Raw genomic sequence first — 19,304 nt, 5'->3', positions numbered from 1 at the left:
AGAAAAATTTTAGTTTCAAGGCTCTTATATGATTGTTCTAGTGCAAAACTTATACAGCTGTTCGCTTTCACTAAAATGGGTATCAGCTACTACCTCACAGTGTTATCATGAAGATCAAAGGCCATTGTTTACTGGTTGCCTATACCATTATAGTTACTTAAATGCAATGCCAGGTACTTAAATACAAAGCTGTTCATGGCATTGTAATGACACTCCAATGTCCCATCTGTATGTTTTTCACCTAATAAAAATCCATCCTTCCTTCTTTAATACTGAATTTTTAAGAGTCGTTATTTTCTTCATGAAGAGTCCCATCACTCTTTGGCTGTAAATCATGTCATTTGATAGAATCCAGTTCAGTTCCCAGGGTAAATAACTGACTTTCATGTGTAGTAAACATTTCACCTTCTATGTCTATAATCACAGCCAGCCCATTTTTGATTTCTAAAAACTGTAAACTTCCAGGGCAGACGATGGAACTTCTAAACTATTAGGCTGTAAGCCTAGATAAAGAAGAGAGTGTCTGTATGTGCCCCAAAGTTGACAATGACATTCTAAGACTAAACCAACACCTGTGGAATGGAAGCAACACTTACATAGTCAGCCCATTGTGGATGATTCCGTTACTGCTTGTCAGTGGGCTCTGCACATAATTCTCAGAGATAACATATGACTTCACTTCCCACAATCGCTTTCTCAGTAGATGGTAAAGCTTGAACTTACAGTGTCTCTAAGGCTCTTACCTATCAACTGTCTCCCCTCAATGACATGCATTTCTCACATAGTTATGACTGTCCTCAGTTAAATAAAAAGAAAGGCAAATCCATTCAAAGCAACATTGTACTTAGACATGTTTTATGTAAGGTCTTAAATCACTTCTAGAAGGATCATAAAATCTTTGGATGAAAGTTGCTATTTATAGTAGTTATACCAGTATTGATAGCAATCACTAGTTAAGGAAAGAATAAGGCGTTGCATCCCATAATCATTTACAATTGGCATTGATTGCTTCTAGGGGCGGTGTGACTATTGCCTCTCACAGATAATTCTCAAGAGAGCGTGATGATGTGGGAAACCTATGATTTTATCTTCATGTTCCGCACCCCTGTGGAAAGGTGCTATGTTATTACCTATGGTCATTTAATGACTCAATTTAACACTGGAGAAAACCACCTGAGAACTAGTCACACCCTCCTACTAAGCCAGAGCAGCAATGATTAAAGGACATTTCTTTTAATTAAAGCTGGATGAAAACTCCTTAACAGTTTCTATGTAATTTGCAGCAACTAGTTTCCAGGAGTGAATATAATAACACACATTGCTTTGATTGACAGATTCCTGTTGGACTCAGGAAAGGGCTCCGTGTCAGAACACAGATCATGCAGCCATACATAGACCAAGAGAAATCTACAGTAGCTGTGATGCAGTGCATCTCACGGGATGCTGTGTCCTCTCTGGACAGATGATGCCAGGCAAGCTGGACTTCATGGGGGGACAGATGCCAAACATTTTGGAAAGATACAAAGACAGGCATTACAGCCAAGTGACCTTTGAACTATGACTACTCATCCATCTAAGGCATTTGATTTCCAGCTCTTGGGTGAGCAGCAGAGGCAATAGCATTCATGCATGGAGCAGAAATGGACTTTGGAGATACCCATCACTGAAGTAATGATGTTTTTACTTTCCACCTATGTGGCCTTGGTCTAATTACTTAGCTAGTCTTTGTCTTAGGCTTCTCTTGTTAACAATGCTAATGAGTAGCTTCCCTCAGAACAGTGTTATGAGAATTAGAGCTTTAACTGTAAATAGCCCATCGTCTACACTGCTAATGCTTTATCGGGAAAGATGTGTTCTCATGTTCGGGACAGAAAACACAATACAGTTCTATCAATTATACATAGTGGACAGATAAGCTAGAATTCACAAATAACAGTGTGCACTGCTTTTGAAAGGTGATGACTTTGTGACATTTTGCAGATTTAGAAATCAACTTCTAAAATAAAGCCCTTCTTGAAAGTGTTAACAAGAAAGAAGAAAGGATGGGTTAGCATGGGCGGTAGAGGAGTGATGTCTGCCTTGCTTGTAATAATGCCATGTAAAAATAAGATCTCATCTAAGTTTGAAAATGCAGTACACTGAGCCTCAGCTATGAGAACATACCTTCAACTTTACATCCTTCCTTGTTTATCCCTTTAAGTAATGCATTTCCTTATTTATACTGCCAAGGAGCAAATGAAAACAAAATAAAAACACTCCTGTCTAGTCTCCTGAGTACTGTGTGTATGTATGTGTATATATACCTGCAGCCCTTGGTAAGCCCGATTTATGGAAAAATTGATCCTTTATAGCTTTTCCATTGGCAAATATCACTATCATCTTCATGCTAAACTGGGATAATTACACTTTTTAAAAATATGTATCTGAACTCTTTCTCTCTATATAAAGTATAGACACACACACACACACACACACACACACACACACACACACACACACACACAGACACACATATACCCCACTCAGAATTGTTCCTATCTAAAGTAACTTCAGGGACAAAAGTGGAGAAGAGCCTGAGAGAAAGAAGGTCCAGAGACAGACCCAAATTGGGATCTAGCTTAAGGGAAGGCCCCAGGGCCTGACACTGATAATGATGTTGTGGTGTGCTTGCAGACAAGGACCTAGTATGTCTGCCCTCTGAAAGGCCCTACAAACAGCTGAAAGAGTCAGATGAAAATCCTTGCACCCAATCAATGGACAGAAACCAGGGAGTCCTGAGGTTGAATTGGAGATAAGCTACAAGTTGAGGAGGAGGCAGCCCCATGGGAAGACCAGCAGTCTCAACATATCAAGACCCTCAAGATTTCTCAAACACTGAGCCTCCAACCAGGCAGCATAGACCATCTGATATGAGGCCCTGTTATATATACAGCAGAGGACTGCCTCAAGGAGAGAAGCACCTAACCCTCAAGGGATTTGCAGTCCCAAGGAGTGAAAAGGTCAGGTGGGGCATGGGGGGGGGCAGTGTTGTCTCAACTGATCTGAATGATCAGTTATAGGAGTGTTGCCTCTGATGGTCTGAATGATCAATGGTACTGGGTGTTTCTTTTCTCCTTGTAGTGTGCATGTCTGATTATAACAGCCACTTGATAAAATGTCTGACCTTTTCCACACTAAGATTTTTCAGGCTTCTCTTAGCTCTCTAGGGAAGACAATATCTTACTAAACAGTATATTTCTTTTTGGTTAGAAGTGTGTATAAATTATTATGTAAGTTGGATGTGGGACTTTAATCTTTCTCATTTAATGAAAATGATACGTAAAAATAATAAAAACATAAATGATTTTTAAAGAGTAAAAAAAATGAGGAGGTGCTAGGGAGATGACTCATTGGATAAGAGTTGCTCTCCCCAGAAAATATGGTAGGGTTTCCAGCAACCACATGGTAGCTAAGAACCATTTATAATTCCAATTTGATGACCTGACCTCTACAAGCTCTGCATGCACCTGATACAAATTGCAGGCACACACCTCTCCCTACATATACAATATTGGCAACAATCTGATATGGATGCCTCTTCAGAGGCTCTGCCAGAGCCATACTGATATAGAGGAGGATGCTTGCAGCTAACCATTGGACTGAACACAGCGACCTCAATGAAGAAGCCAGAGAAAGGATTGAAAGAGGTGAAGGGGTCTGCAACCCCATAGAAAAAACAAAATTATTAACCCACCAAACTCACCACAGCTCCCAGGGACTAAAACATCAACCTATGAGTTCACATGGAGGGACCCATGGCTCCAGGTGCATATGCAGCAGAGGATAGCATTGTCTGAAATCAATGGGAGGAGCAGCCTTTGGTCCAGTAAAGACTCGTTTTCCCAATGTAAGGGAACACCAAGGTGCTGATGTAGGAGAGGGTGGTTGGGAGAGGGAGCACCTTCATGGAGGCAATGGGAGGGAGAGGAGGATGGGATTGGGGGAAAGGGGATAACATCTGAAATGAAAATACAGAGAATATCGAATAAAAAATGAATCCAGGAATAAAGTAAAAATAAATAAATCTTTAAACACGCTGACCCTAGTGGAGACTGTAGAGGATACAGACCTGAGAGAGCTCAACTTGGTTTTTGAAAAAATATTCCCCACATGGCCATCAATAGGAGAAGCAGAAACAAGCTTCCAGGCAACCAGTAGGTCAGAGGTGGCTCATGATGAAAGGGGAAGAAGGGTTGTTAACTGGGAATGGAGCTATTTTCCAGGATACAGGAGTACAAGGTAAGCAAGGAGGAAGACCTGAATTCAAGTACCAGCCTCTGTGTAAAAAGACATGGATGTCTGCAACCTCAGCACTGTGTGCATGTGTGTGGCGGGGGAGTAGAGGTCACAAACAGGAGGGTTTGTGGGGCTTGCTGTCTGCCAGTCTAGCTCCAGGTTCACTGAGAAATACTCTCAAGAAAATATGGCAGAGCGGTAGACACCATTTGATGTCATAGTGTACACTCCTATACACACACACACACACACACACACACACACACACACACACACATGGGCACACACATCACAGAAACAAAATAACAAAAAGAAAGAAGAAAAGGAAGAGAAGTAAGTGGTTTCAATTCACATAGACATTTCTGAGTCGCTTGTCGTAACTTTTTCAGGTCTCTCTTGCCTCGACCCATCCTTATCTCACTCTTCCTTCCTTCTCTCCCTCCTTCCTTCCTCCTTCTCCTACTTTCTCCTCCTTTCTCTCAGACACATGTTTACTTATAGCTCTTCCATCAGGAAACTTATAATCATCAGCTTCCGTAGGATTGTAGGTAGAGACCCGTCTCACCATACAAACTTTCTGCAGTGCTAAGGACTGAACTCAGGACATCATGATGCTAAGCAAGCAGTATAACTGAGCGAATCTCTAGCCTCTATAAGAGCTTTGTAAAACATTCCCTACGGATGACCCTTGGTATTAGACAGCTGATTGGGAGGCTCAACTCTGGGGAAGATTCATTCTCCCTCACTAACAAGTGACTCTACAGGAACTCAGGAAGTTGCATTTATGTGTGTACTTACATATGAATTAAACTAAAAATCCATTTAAGAGAGAGTGGGAGGGAATAGGAGGACTTTGAGGAAGAAGATGGAGGACATGGAAATGCATATATACATTTTTTCAAAGGAAGGAAATTTCTCTAACAAAGCTCTCTGGCTTTCAAAAACCACAGGGACTTTAAAGAAATATTTGAAATTATGAAGTGCAAGTGCTGGATGTGGTGGTACCAATATAGAATTTCAGTGCTTGTGAGGCAGAGGCATGGGGATTATGAGTTCAAGGCCAACCACATATACATGAGGATTGGGAGGCTACTCTGGCTTTTAGGAGACGTTATCTAACCAAATAATCAAAGACAAGCACACACACACACACACACACACACACACACACACACACACACACACCCCACCATCACCACCTCCACCACCACCATCACCACCAGCAGCAGCAGTTAAACAGGTGCCCCTCTTTGAAGTGTAGAAGCAACTAGGGACACAGAGAGACAGTAGACAGCTGCCACCAGTCAGCAGGTTGTCCCTCCATCATGCCAGCCCAATGTGATTTCAGAAGGGACATCAAGATAATAAAGACAGACTTTTGCAACCCTTGTTGCCGAACTTGTTGGCTCCTGAATGTCACTGCCCTGGTGATTCCAGGTTTTTGAAATAAGGAATACATAAAGTCTCCTATGAGCTAGTTTCTTTAACTCTATTATAGAAGCAAAAGCCTGAGGCCAGGTAGGGTATCTCTTCTATGGGCAGTTCTGGGTGAAATAGTGTTTGCTCTTCTAGGTGAGGACACACATTCTAACACTCTCACTAAATAAAATATCAAAATCAAGCTAGAATGTCCCAAACCCCATTCTTACATTTTTTTGGGTTTGGTGTTGGAAAAACTAACTTTTGTCACTTGGTTGATTTTCAAATTGAGTTGCCTACTGTCATGGAGGAGGCTGCCTATTAGAGAATTAGAAACATGGGGAAGAAAACCAAGATTATGATTTTCTTGGCTTTATTTCTGTTCTATATTTTTCTGGCTCCTGCTTCCTCTCTATTATTTCATTTCATATGCATAAAACTTTATACCACCATGGCTTATTGCTTATATTCAATAGACATTATTATTTTTCTCTATGTGAATTCTTATAGTAAGCTTATTTGTAAATATTTAAAATATGAGGATATGTGCATAATTCCAGCACACTATAAAAATAAAAAGTTATAGGACAGTGTCTGTCATTAACACCCATGCAAATGAAAATACCTCTGCACCTATATCTATACTGGTAGCTTATGGATTGGATGTCTATGTTCCTCCCAACATAAAAATTAAAGCCGTAAACTAAAGTGATTGCCTTTGGATTGGGTCTTTGGAAGATGACTTGGTATATAAGAGGTCATGAGAGTGAGGTAACCACAGCTTAATTTGTGTTCTTGTAGCAATGAGCAGAGGGACCAGGACCCTTCTTTTTCCCATTACACAAAGGTGCAAACATGTTTGAGTCAAGATGAGAGCCCACATTGGTAAGTAACTCTGATGGTACCTACATCTTGATCTTCCCAGTCTTCAGGATCTCACATAGACACATGGCTGTTTATGCCACCAACCCATAGCATCTGGTCACAGCAGCCTGGCCTGAGTATGACCCCTTCCCTTGCCTATATATGTTTGACAATTTACAGGAGACAGCTGGAATGCTAAAGGAGAGAATAGGCTACTGGTTGTATGAGATAAGAAGGTCTAGAAGATCTGACACAAGGAAGGGGAACAAGATCTGCTGATAAACTAATTAAGATACACACACACAAACAAAATTATATATATATTTCCCTAATTCCCTAACCAATAAAAGTTACAGTGCCTTAAAAAAAGTCTGTATCTAAGGTTCATCTAAACATGCCAAAGTACTTACAAAGGTATAAAAATTCACTATTATTAATGCTACATTAAGGTTTTGTGGAAAAATAAAAAAACATAATTTTAAGAGCATCTGAAAGCATTTGTTATTCCAGGATCTCATCCTGTGATAGGGAAGGTGATGATATCTGAGGCTAAAACATGAGGTCAGACTTACCAGTAGAACCTATTTGGTACCACTGATTCCTGGATAAGCTGCCATCTTCTGCCAAACTCAGCAGAGCTGTATAACTGGAGAAAGGGAGAGAGAGAAGACAGATCAGAATCAGGGCTTTTGTACTTGTTCTTCTGATTCAGTAGGAGCAGCATCTGGCATTTGCAGTCAAGGGTATCACCTCTGTTTTACACGTCAATCCTGAAAGTCATAGTAACTGGCACTCGGGATTATATGATGTGCTGCAAATCACATGTTCAGTAAATAGTGAAGTGAACTGGCAGGCATGGCGTGCTTTGCCTTGTGGCAATGTCTATGTTCCCCTTGATAGCATAGATAACATGTGATGTGTAGGGTAAAATCAGTAGTTAGTTTGTGAAGAACACACAATGGTACATCAGGACTGACAGAAACTGTGAGATGCCCGAAACAACCCAAGATGAGGAAATGAAGAGGCTACTTCTCAAACTCTGGAGAAACAAGTGGGAATCTAAGAAGATAACAGGACCAAAATTTGAAAGACCACATTGCTTACAAAGGGGTGAACAAGAAGTTTGCGAGACAGGTGGAGACAGCATACAAATAGGCATGGCCTATCTTTGTAAGTTTGGATGAACATGTCATGGGAAACAAAATAAAGAGTCAAGGAGAACATACTCAATCCTAGGAGCAATGAGATAATGCTAGTCTTTATTTTTTTTTCTCCTTTTATTGAAAAGTGATTCTTTTCTCATAGACTATATTCTGACTATAATTTCCCCTCCCTCTATCCCTCCTAACTCCTTCTGTCACTTCTCCCCTCTCCATCCACTTCCTTCCAGTCTCTTATTAGAAGTGTCTCCTAAGAGATAACAACCAAGTGACAAGATAAAGTAAAGCAAAAGCTATCATCATTGAAGTTGGACCTGGGAGCCCAACAGGAGGGAAAGTGTCCCAAGAAGCCCTGCACCTGCTGCTTAAGACTCTAGGAGCTCAAGCACATCTTGCTTAGATGATTCAGGCCTTGTTCTCCTACTGTCCTCCAACCCCTCTGGCTCTTCAACTCTTTCTGCCTCCTCTTGAGTGAGGTTCATTGAGCTCTAAGGGGAGGGATTTGATGGGGATTCCCCACTTTGACTTCCTCTCTCTGTGTAAAGCTTGGCTGTTGGTGTCTGCAGCTGTTCAATCTGCGCCAGGGTAAGTTCATCTAATGGCTGAACGGGGCACTGAAGAGAGCAGAACATCATTAGGACTCTTTTCTTTTTCTTGTTTTGGGCCTAAGTCCAAACCAAAGTCTTAGTCCACCCTAAGTCTCTGTGCTATCCAATCTCTGGTTGTTGGTGACGCAAGCACTGTAGGGTATGAGTTCATTATTGTGCTGTGTGCCTTAAGTCAAATCAGACATTGGTTACTTCCAGAAGTTCCACTAGTCTTGGTAAGAGCAAACAAAAGAAAGTCTGTTAATAAAACCGTAGTCTACAGAGACCAAGCTCTTAGTATAATCTAAGCTTTATCCATATATTAGCTCATTTCCCAGTTGTTACCTTATCTCTGTGATGTGTAAAGTTTTTTTGGCTAATTTATAGATGGCCACACCGTGGTAACATCCCATACTGCCACATTCTCCAAGGGCAACTGCGCCGTGATTTACTGTTTGAGAGACAAGAGTTTACTTTCTACCTTCTGATCCCCAAAATGTTCTTTATTTTTTTCTTTTATGACTTGTGCTTCATTTCCACTTCTCGTTCCTATTCTAATAATCTCTATGTCATATTGGGACCCTGTGCACCCAATTATTCTCTTATGTAAATGTGAAGAAACTGTTTTTCCTCTGGGTTCCTGGTGTCCAGAGTGGTCAACTAGTGACTTGGAAAACATCATTTGGTACATCTATTTCCTGCCCTGTGTCTGGTATATAATGTACCTGACCATCAACATCTTTTCTCTGCCTTTGCCATCTCTCATACTGAGTAGATGATGAGTCACTGTGCTGAGTGCAGGCGTCACCTGCCTCTTGTTCTCTTTTCAGCCACATGAACTGTACAACCCCCAAAAAGTCAAATGAATCATCAGGTGACTCATCAAAACTGTTGATGCACCAAGCATGCCCAAAGAACAACTTACCACAATTGAGCATTTATTGATCCTTGAAAGAACCCATTTGACTCTGATCACTTAGTCAAAACACATCTTGCAATCCAGAGAAGCTGAGATGGCTGAGTGTTAAAGCAAGCCACTCACAGGTTCAACTCTATAGTATTTAATTCTCCAACAAAGAATATGAAATTTTGTTTCAAAGTCTTGTTTTATAACTCTACCTTTATCTTTACCTTTCTTTGCCAAAGTTAGAATGTTGAGTGTCCCTATTAAGCCCATGGGTAACACGCAGTTTCTCAGTGATACTGGTGGGAGGTAATGGAACCTTTGAACAGAGAAGCATTGTAGGAAGACCATTAGTCACTGGTGACATATCCTAAATGTCAGCATGAGAGCAAAGTACCTTCTTCATGCACTTTTTTGCTGTTTAGCCATAAAGTAGATGCCTTTTTCAGCCATACCTTCCTCCCATAACATGATGACTAATCCCTGACTGAAACCTATGAGTCAAATAGTCTTTTCTCTTAATTTATTAACTCAGGTATTTTACTATGATGGTAATCCATGTTTTCTGCCATGCTTGGTAGAAAACAGGATTACTAGATGCACTATATGCTTTACACACACACACACACACACACACACCCACACACACACACACACACACACACGATTTTGTGTAGAATTGTGCAAATGTTGCTGCTTGTAAAGATTTATGAGCATGTATATACCATGGTGCATACAAATAGGTCAGAAAAAACCCTTGAATATCAGTCTTTCACCAACACTACTATTCTGCCAAAGGTTGCTTCAGGACTTCTGTCCTGAGTGCTGACCTTCCTCTGTTGCTCACCTCCAATGACACCTCTGTAAGCCTTTCCCTGCATACCTAGTTTCCACCTGGCCTTATTCTCCAAAGGCCTATGGTCCAATAGTGCAGTTCTTCCAACTACTGCTTACATGTCAATATTTAGTTATTTTAGCAATCTCCACAAATGCTTAAAACAAATAAAAATGAAATTCTTACTCATAGATAGACCACCTTGAAAAAAAAAAAGTGGGCCAAGATAGATATTAGAAGGGACAGGAGAGAAGGTCAGGAAATTGAATAAAAACATGTAACAGTGGAAGAATCAGAAACTAAGGATAGCCACTAAAAGGCTCCAGACTCCAGGGAAGTGAGAGGCTCCCAGAACCTAATGTTGATAACCTTAGTGGAAATAATCAACAAAGGGAAAAATAGAACCTGTAAAGACCACATTCAGGAGAAAGACATGTCCCCCAGTTGAGGGATGAGGCCAATTATCCATCCCCAAAATTTTAGCCTAGAAATGTTCCTGTCTAAAAGAACAACAGGAACCAAAAATTGAACAGAGACTGAAGGAAGGGTCATCCAGAGACCACAGCACATAGGGATCCACCCCATCTACAGACACCAAACCCGCACACTACTGCTGATGTCAAGAAGCACTTGCTGACAGGAGCTTGGTATAGCTATTTCCTGAGAGCTTCTACCAGCACTGCAGATACAGCCACCACTTCACTAAGCCTGGTGACTCCAATGGAACATCTAGGAGAAAGACCTAAGGAACTGAAGGGGATTGGACTCCACAGGAAGAACAATATCAACTAACTGGACCACTCAGAGCTCCTAGTGACTAAACTACCAACCAAAGAGTATACATGGGTCTAGTTACATATGTAGCAAAGGATGGTTCTATCTGACATCAATGAGAGAGAACGCCCTTGGTCTTGTTGAGGCTTAGTGCCCTGGTATAGGAGTAGGCTAGAACAGTGAGGTGGGAGTGGGTACGTGGGCAGAGGAGCACTCCCATAGAGGCAAAGGGGAGGGAAGAGAGGGGAGATCTTTTGGGGGTCTGTGAAAAGGTAACTGGGAAGGGGATATTATTTGAAATGTAAATAAAAAATGATTAAAAAATGAAAAAATAAAATGTCAAAAAAAAAAAAAAACCACCTTAAAATATCCAAGAACATTCTTCGGTCAGAAAAGTTTTCAAAGGTCACCACACACGCATTTCTGTACCCATAGTCACCTAGAACATGGTGGAAAATCAAAGTAAAATGTATTTATTTTTTACAGTGAGGTCCCCTTATCATGAATATGCATAATATAAAAGGCTCAGGTTTCAGTGTATAGACAATGGTAATCTTATAGGAGAATCTACTTTACTTCGATGACTATACACCTCAAGGCCATTATCTTCAAAGAAAATAATGTCTAACTATCAAATAGATACACCTGAAAGTTCTAACGATTTCCATGTGGATCCTAGCAAATGTAACCTAGAGAAAGCTACCTTACATAATATGAATATGACTTCAAACCTTTTCTCCTAGGAAGCTAATTGTCCAGTCTGATGTTCTAGCAAGAAAGGAAGAAAACAACTCTCAGGCATTCATGTTAATATGGTAATTAAACCTGCAGAGTCTGACAGCGGAGTTCTGAGCAGAGAAGGGAGCAGACCAGTATCAAAACATCTATTTCCTGCACTGAGTCAGGCTCAGCACCAGTGTAAGGCCTTCTCCTGAAGAAGTCAGTGCCCCTAAATAAAACTCATCCTCTTGCCAGCACCTAGATAAAAATTTATTTCTCTCCCTGTCTGTCTCCAGCTCCAGGGTTTTGTTGACTGTCAGAACACTGAACTGAGACGTGTCATTACTATCTGTCACAGGAGAGAAAAGAACAGTGCTATCTCCAACACTGCCAACCCTCCAGAAAAAAGTTAAAAAAAAAAAAAAGGGGAAGAGTGATCTGGAAAAATAAGACAGAGCACTTAGGAGAGCAATGTTCATCTACTAACCCTGTCACAGACTCATTATTGATAACATTATTGGAAAAAATGCCAATGTCATCTTTGATTTGATTCTACTAACTGTAAGAAATGAAATACAGAGAAAGAACAGAAGGAGCAGAAATGTCTAGCAGGCAGGAGTGTGGTAGTCTGGTTAACGAAGAATGCAAGGCAGAAAACTTTTCCTGCCTAAAAATCACTGTACGATGTCTGTGCTGACTTCCCTGCTTTAGGAAGGAAGTTATGACCATAACTTAATGATCATAAGCCTACCCTCCCTCCACACTCAGTTGATTGTGAGCTGGTCTAGGCCTGTCAACACTTCTCTTTCTTGTCCCATACTTCTCCTGCAGGCTTAGGGGGAAGAATTCTCACATTGGCCTGTTTTCACTTCTGCTTTTGTCTGTTTTGGCAAAGGTGATGATAAAAAATACATTTGACTCTAAAGGAAGCAGTAATGAGGGTGCACATTCTTGTGATCTGAAGCCAACTGTCAGGTGTCTGTGGTGTTATCCTGTGTAAGCCCGAGGAGCTGTAAAGTGTGTGACAGACAAGTTTGATATAACAGACTACCCCAGGAGGAACCAAGAGCTTGACCATGAGCAAGAATGAGCTGTATTGGCCTTACAAAGTATTTGTAATACACACAAAAGTGTGGCCAGTGAAGAAGAGTCTAAGGGTAGCAGTGAAGAGGGTATATGCACAGCCACTTTCTCCTGTCATTTCCCATCTTACATATTGGCTCAATGAAAATCGAAGTGATTGCTCTCAGCTGGTAGAAAGGAAATTCCACTTTTTTTTCTTAAAACTTTATTTAAAAAAAGAGAGATACATGTACAGATTTTTAAAAGCATTTTGACATAGCACTATATGAATATATTTTTGTCAGTACTTAATTCTTTTAGAGGTTTGATAGTATGTATTGAAAACCCTCTAGTTACCATAAGCATGAAGTACATGTAGGACAGAATGTAACATGGAAACAGTCAGAGTTTTCTTGGTGTGTATATATATAACATAATGATCTTTGGATATCAAAAATTGCCACAAGGCTATATTCCTAGCTCTTAGATTATGAATGATTTAAGGTCTAGGTATGCCACACTCTGAGAGGGTGCTATACACTTTTTTTTTCCTAAGAAGGACTTACGCTTTCACTATTTGGCCTTTGCTATTCTTGAGGTTCATGTGGCCTGCAAGTTTTTTCTGGGGTGTTCAGAGCTTTCTGGTGTTAGTATCCAATTATCAGTGACTGCATATTATGTCTGCTCTTTTGTGACTGCGTTACCTCACTCAGGGTGATATTCTCTAGATCATCCATTTTCCTAGGAATTCCATAAAGTTATTGTTTCTAATAGCGGAGTAGTACTCCATTGTGTAAATATAACACAAGTTTTGTATCCATTCATCTACTGAAGGACATCTGGGTTCTTTCCAGCTTCTGGCTATTATAAATAGGGCTGCTATGAACATTGTGGTGCATGTGCTCTTGTATGTTGGAGCATCTCTGGGGTATATGCCCAGAAGTGGGATAACTGGGTCTTCAGGTAGTACTATGTCCAATTTTCTGAGGAACTGCCAGACTGATTTCCAGAGTGGTTGTACCAGCTTACAACCCTACCAAGTGGAGGAGTGTTTCTTTTTCTCCTCATCCTCACCAGCATCTGCTGTCATATGAGTTTTTGATCTTAGCCATTCTGACTGGTGTGAGGTGGAATCTCAGGGTTGTTTGGATTTGCACTTCCTTGATGACTAGGGATGTTGAGCACTTCCTTAGATGCTTCTCAGCCATTCCATATTCCTCAGCTGAGAACTGTTGGTTTAGCTTTGTACCCCATTTTTTAATAGGATTGTTTGATTCTCTGGAGTCTAACTTCTTGAGTTCTTTGTATATATTGGATATTAGACCTCTATCAGATATGGGGTTGGTCAAGACCTTTTCCCAATCTGTTGGCTACCATTTTGTCTTCTTGACAGCTTCCTTAGCCTTACAGAAACTTTGCAATCTCATTAAGTCCCATTTCTCAATCCTTGGTCTTACAGCACAAGCCATTGGTGTTTTGCTCAGGAAAATTTCCCCTGTGCCTATGTGTTCTAAGGTGTTCCCCACTTTCTCTTCCAATTGTTTCTGTGTACCTGGTTTTATGTGGAGATCTTTAATCCACCTGCACTTGAGCTTTGTAAAAGGAGATAAGAAAGGGTCTATTTTCATTCTTCTACAGAAATTCTACTTTCTAAAATTCATACAAACTTTTGCAGTTATCACAATGCTAGATTATTCATTAGCATTCCTAAATTGGTTGAGGTTATCTTCCCTTTAAAATGAATAGACAAGTGTACATTTGGGATCATTTTTTTCACAAGGAAACTGGTGGAAGTGGACCAGCTCCATAGACGTGGTGGAAAGAAAACCCACTGCAGCTAGAGTCATCATAACATGTTTTCAGCCTTTGGCTGATGCGGATTAGATGCTGTTCCTCACAAAGTCTCTCAGAGTGACTTCTACACTCAAGAATCTGTTTCCTGGACTCCTCCCACAAAGCTTTTCAAGGGGCTTAAGCTGGTGGCATGTGTCCTGCTGTGGACTCTTTTTGGGTACTCATGATTATTTTGTCTTTTTTACCATATCCTTGATGCTTCAAAGGCTGGGGTCCTGCAAATTGAACTTCCTGAGAAGACTGACAGAAAACTCTGCCAACTCTATTTGTCAGCCTCATCCTGATCTGGTCCCTGGGGTGGGTTTGGTCCAAAGGGCTCATCCACCTCTTAACTCTTCAGTTCTGTTGCTATGCCTTCATTCTTCAGCAAGAAAAAGATGGCACCTCAAGGCCTGAAAATAAATTCCCAATGCCAGTCTAGAGGGACTGCAAGTACTTTCTCCTATCTTTACTATAGTTAACAGGAAGAAAAGGAATCCATCCCTGGGAACAGGCTTCAGAGTTAAGTAATGGTGGTCTTGTTTTCCATGACACCAGAAGGACTCTGAGCCACAGAGCAACACAAAACTGGCAGTGGAGTGATTCCATTGACAAGGCATCACTGAGACCCAAGGAAGCTTGACCTTAGTGAGGTGATACTGAGTATTGCCAGGGACAGAACTGTAAATGCCATTCCAAACTCCTTCCCCATCCTACCTGAGCAGATGTTTCTCAAAGAATAGCCTTTATTCTCTGAGTCACTACAATCAATGTATGGCTGTGTTTGTTCAGACTGCGAGGGTAGCCTTTGCAGCAGGGGGTTGGGGGTGCAGTAATTATAAAATCTATAAAGGTGGGCTCTAGAGTGCAATAAAATTGCTAAGCATTGAGGATGTTGCAGGTAGAGTGTGCTTCAGTAGAATGGGTGATATTGGAAAATCAAGCTAGCAGCAAAGTTAGAAATGGTATTCCTGTGCATTGACTAATATCAAGAAACCCACTGTTACTGGACACAAGAATTAAAATGAGATAGCAACTGGAACTACACACAGAGTCTGTCAAGTAGACACAACCACATAGCAACTTGTGGGAGCTAATGGGGATTGGATCCAAGTATGAGCAAAAGGAAAGGACCAGAACATCAGGAATAAGCCGTCAGGACTTTCTGATAAACAGGGAGGGGAAGCAATGACACTTGCTGCCGGCTCTGTCAATCTCTCCTGTGGCAGGATTTATCAAATCTGTCACTGGCCATTCCACAGCAGTTGCTGAAATCTGTCAGAGCCCCCATGGTTGGGATCGACACTCCAAGGATTTCGGAGTAGGCATGGGGAACCGGTACTGGCAGAGAAGGAAAAGGTCAATGTGTGGCCAATCGGTATTTTGATTTGGAGACATTTGATATGCACTGAGATCTGAAGGTGCTACACAAACACACACACACACACACACACACACACACACACACACACACAGAGAGAGAGAGAGAGAGAGAGAGAGAGAGAGAGAGAGAGGGAAGGGGTGTTGGAATTCATGCCTGAAATATTTTTTTATTATCGGTTATTTTATTTATTTCCATTTCAAGTGTTATCTCTCTTCTAGGTTTCCCCTCCACAAGCTATCTATTCCATCCCTCCTCCCCCTGCTTTTATGAGGATGCTCCACACCCACCCACCCACTCCCACCTAACTGCCCTATCATTCCCCTATGTTGGGGTGTCTAGCCTTCACAGGACCAAGGACCTCTCCTCCCATTGATGTTCAACAAGGCCATCCTCTACTACATATGTGGCTGGAGCCATGTGTACTCTTTGGTTGGTGTTTTAGCCCCTGAGAGCTCTGGAAAGGGGGGTTCTAGTTGGTTGAGATTTTTGTTTTTTCTATGGTGTTGCAAATGCCTTCAGCTCCTCTAGTCCTTCCCTTAACTCCTCCATTGGGGTCCCTAAGCTTAGTCTGATGATTGACTGCAAGCATTTGCTTGCATCTGTGTTGGTCAGGCTGTGGCAAAGCTTTTCAGGAGACAGCCATATCAGGCTCCAGTCAACAAGCACTTTTTGGCATCAGCAATAATGTCTGGCTTCAGTGGCTGCATATGGGATAGAGCCCCAGGTGACATGGCCTCCAATGGCCTTTCCTTTAGACTGTTCCACTCTTTGTCCCAGATAGCTCAGTCGGTAGAACCTAAAAGTCTCTTAAGCACAAGTAAGGGTTTCATAGGACAGAACTGACTAAAACATTGCTAACATATTGCCTGTGTTTGCAATTACATGTAGCACCAGATAGAATGACTATGTCTACTTAAATATTAATTCCAATTACTTGCTTGGAAATTCCCATTTATGTTTCTTCCTGTGGTCAGTTTCTTTCCAACCCTCAGGAACAGAGAGGTCAAACTGTTCTGGGTAGCAGCTGCAAATGCCAGGACAACCTGCTAAACAAGGTGTCCTCATGGAACACAGGCCACCCTTGTTTGCAGATGATGGCATTTCAGCTTGAGAATGTGTTTTATAAACAAGGATCACGGCTGACATTCACTGAACGCCCTGGCTTTCACTCTAATCACCAGTTTTTAACTTAGATACTTAAGTTATTTGCATATTCATGAGATTAGAAATCCACCCTGACATTGGGAAATTTCAAGCATAAGGAAATTCTGCCAGATCAACATGGTATATTATACATGACTTACGGTGTAGAAATAACCGAGTACCTTTTCACTTAAAGCGGCACCTCCGGTAAATTCAATGGCATTAGGTTGATACCAGTTCTCAATGTGTGCTTTGAAAACGTGTTATTGAGTTCTGCGACAGACTGTTTTTATTTTCACTTTATCCTTTGACACTAAGAGGCTGTGTCTATTCTAATAAAGAAAAAGTAGAATTACTGCAAACATTAATACTTTAATGCTTAATGATTTAATGTTATTGTGATCAGTAATATTTCCCCAGCACTGTGTGCTGGTTCATCTGAGGTCTATTCTCTCTGGTCATATGGTTGCTTTCAAAGACTGACTATAGAGGCATTCTCAAAGGAAACTGTCCATGCCTCACATACTGCAAAGAAGTGTCTGAGGTGGGCTCTGCCTGAGGCTGATACCAGCTACAGCTCTCTGGGTCTACCTTGTCCTAGGTCTGTGTTTAGGTTCTCCTTAAACTATGTTTAAGGCAGGCAATATTTGTTCCTTGCCACATTCGGTGTTGACTTTTTATATTATCTTTGCATCTTTAGCCAGTCCCACAAGGCAGGCTCTCCCATTATTGCTTCTAGCAGAAGGACTTACAAAGTTGAGCGGACCAACTGACGTTCATTCACCAGCCTACAGTGGTGCCTGAGAGAGTAGGGAGCTGGTACCTCACCTCTTTCCTTTACTGCTCCTCAGTGTTCATGACTAAGGCTGTGAAAATGTTCAGTGCTCATCTATTCTCACATCAAGTGATCAGTATTCCCCAGAGCTGGCTGAGCACTTGAAGCAGCCATGGTAAGCATTATCCTTACCTTAGGAGAAGTCAGGGATTTATTTTAAGGGATATAAAAGATGCTTGGAACTGGGGACATGGCTCACTCAATGAAGTGCCTCTGACACAAGCGTGAGGTCCCGAGGTTGTGTGCCCAGTACAGATGGAAAACCAGGGGATGCCTTTCAGGGACTTGTAATCTCATCCTTGGGAGGCAGAGAGGGATGGTCTCCAGAGCACGTGGGATAGCTAGGATAGCCAGAATTTCAAGGCCTTGCAAATAAAGTGCAACATGAGTTAAAGAAACAAAAAGCAATGCATTCGGCATCCACAGGCACCTAACACACACACACACACTTCCTCACTCACACATAAACACACACACACACACACACACACACACACACACACACCATGCACATACACATACAGAAGTAAAACACAAACATGTACATGCCAACATGTATGCAAACTAAATAGATTAACACATGGAATAAAGTGTGTGTGGGGGGGCAGACGACTGCTTAGTAAAACCCAAAGACAGGAAAGACTAAAAGTAGTTCTTAAGAGACCCTTTGGTGGGAGTAACTAAAATTCTGTCATTGCTTATCAAGGAAGCTGCCAGTAGATTTTTCCTTTTGTATCAATGTGTGCTTTTCATATGCATAGTATGTCAACTCTTCATGTTTAGTGCTTTTGGTATGTTACCAATAGCAGGATTCCTCCCTCTAAGACAAAATGTTGGCTTTGGAACCTATCTGACATATATGTGCCAAGTGCCAAGATGTAGAATTCGGATTCCCTATTTTATTGAAAATTCATAAATTATGATCCTTCGCCTATAAGAGTTTAGGAACAAAACAGGATCCCTGTATGCTCTCATGGGGCCTTGTGGCTGTTAAAGCTGAAAATCAAGTGACACAGAAATTGTGACGTTTGCAGGGAAATGGATGCAAATGAAAAATCATAATGTTAAGTAAAATAATCCAGGAGAAGGTTAACAAATGTATCAGGGCTTCCTTCATATTAGAAATTAGGTCTCAAATGACGTATGTGTTCTTATAGAAGTGCATGAGTAAGTGCTTGTGTGTGTATTTGTGTGTGCATGTGTATGAGAGCAATTTATAAGTTTAAATGTATTTTGATCATTTTCTTCTCTTCCCCAAGTGCTAACATATCCTCTCCCCTCCCTACAGACTTAACTTTAAGTTTTTTCTCAACAAATAAAACCCAATATAACAAGTCCCTGCGGAGGGGAAAGAGAAGAAAACAAAATAAAACCATTCTTAAAAACAAAACAAAAAAAAAAAAAAATCCACCAAACTGCAACCAAATAAAAACAACAGTTGAGTTGTTGACCTTTGTCTTACTGGCTCTTTTTTTAGGCTGCTTTCATGGGATAATCCATGGTCTCTTA

At 41.1% G+C, this 19,304-nt stretch overlaps 1 protein-coding gene across 4 annotated transcripts in view; it reads right to left on the bottom strand.

The window, feature by feature from the left end:
• The window catches only part of SORCS1 (sortilin related VPS10 domain containing receptor 1), a gene marked incomplete at both ends in the record, with an annotated part of 518,044 nt that overhangs the window by 158,117 nt on the left and 340,623 nt on the right, over positions 1-19,304 (bottom strand). For all 4 annotated transcript variants that reach the window (XM_080911273.1, XM_080911272.1, XM_080911274.1 and 1 more), the window contains one exon: positions 7,131-7,204. In XM_080911273.1, coding sequence (XP_080767399.1) covers positions 7,131-7,204 — 74 coding nt within the window. The remainder of the gene's footprint in view (positions 1-7,130; positions 7,205-19,304) is intronic.

Source organism: Micromys minutus (genome assembly GCF_963924665.1).
Source record: "Micromys minutus genome assembly, chromosome: 2".
NCBI classification, from domain to species: domain Eukaryota; kingdom Metazoa; phylum Chordata; class Mammalia; order Rodentia; family Muridae; genus Micromys; species Micromys minutus.
The sequence above is the reverse complement of the archived record's forward strand: the minus strand, read 5'-3'. Positions and strand labels throughout refer to the sequence as shown.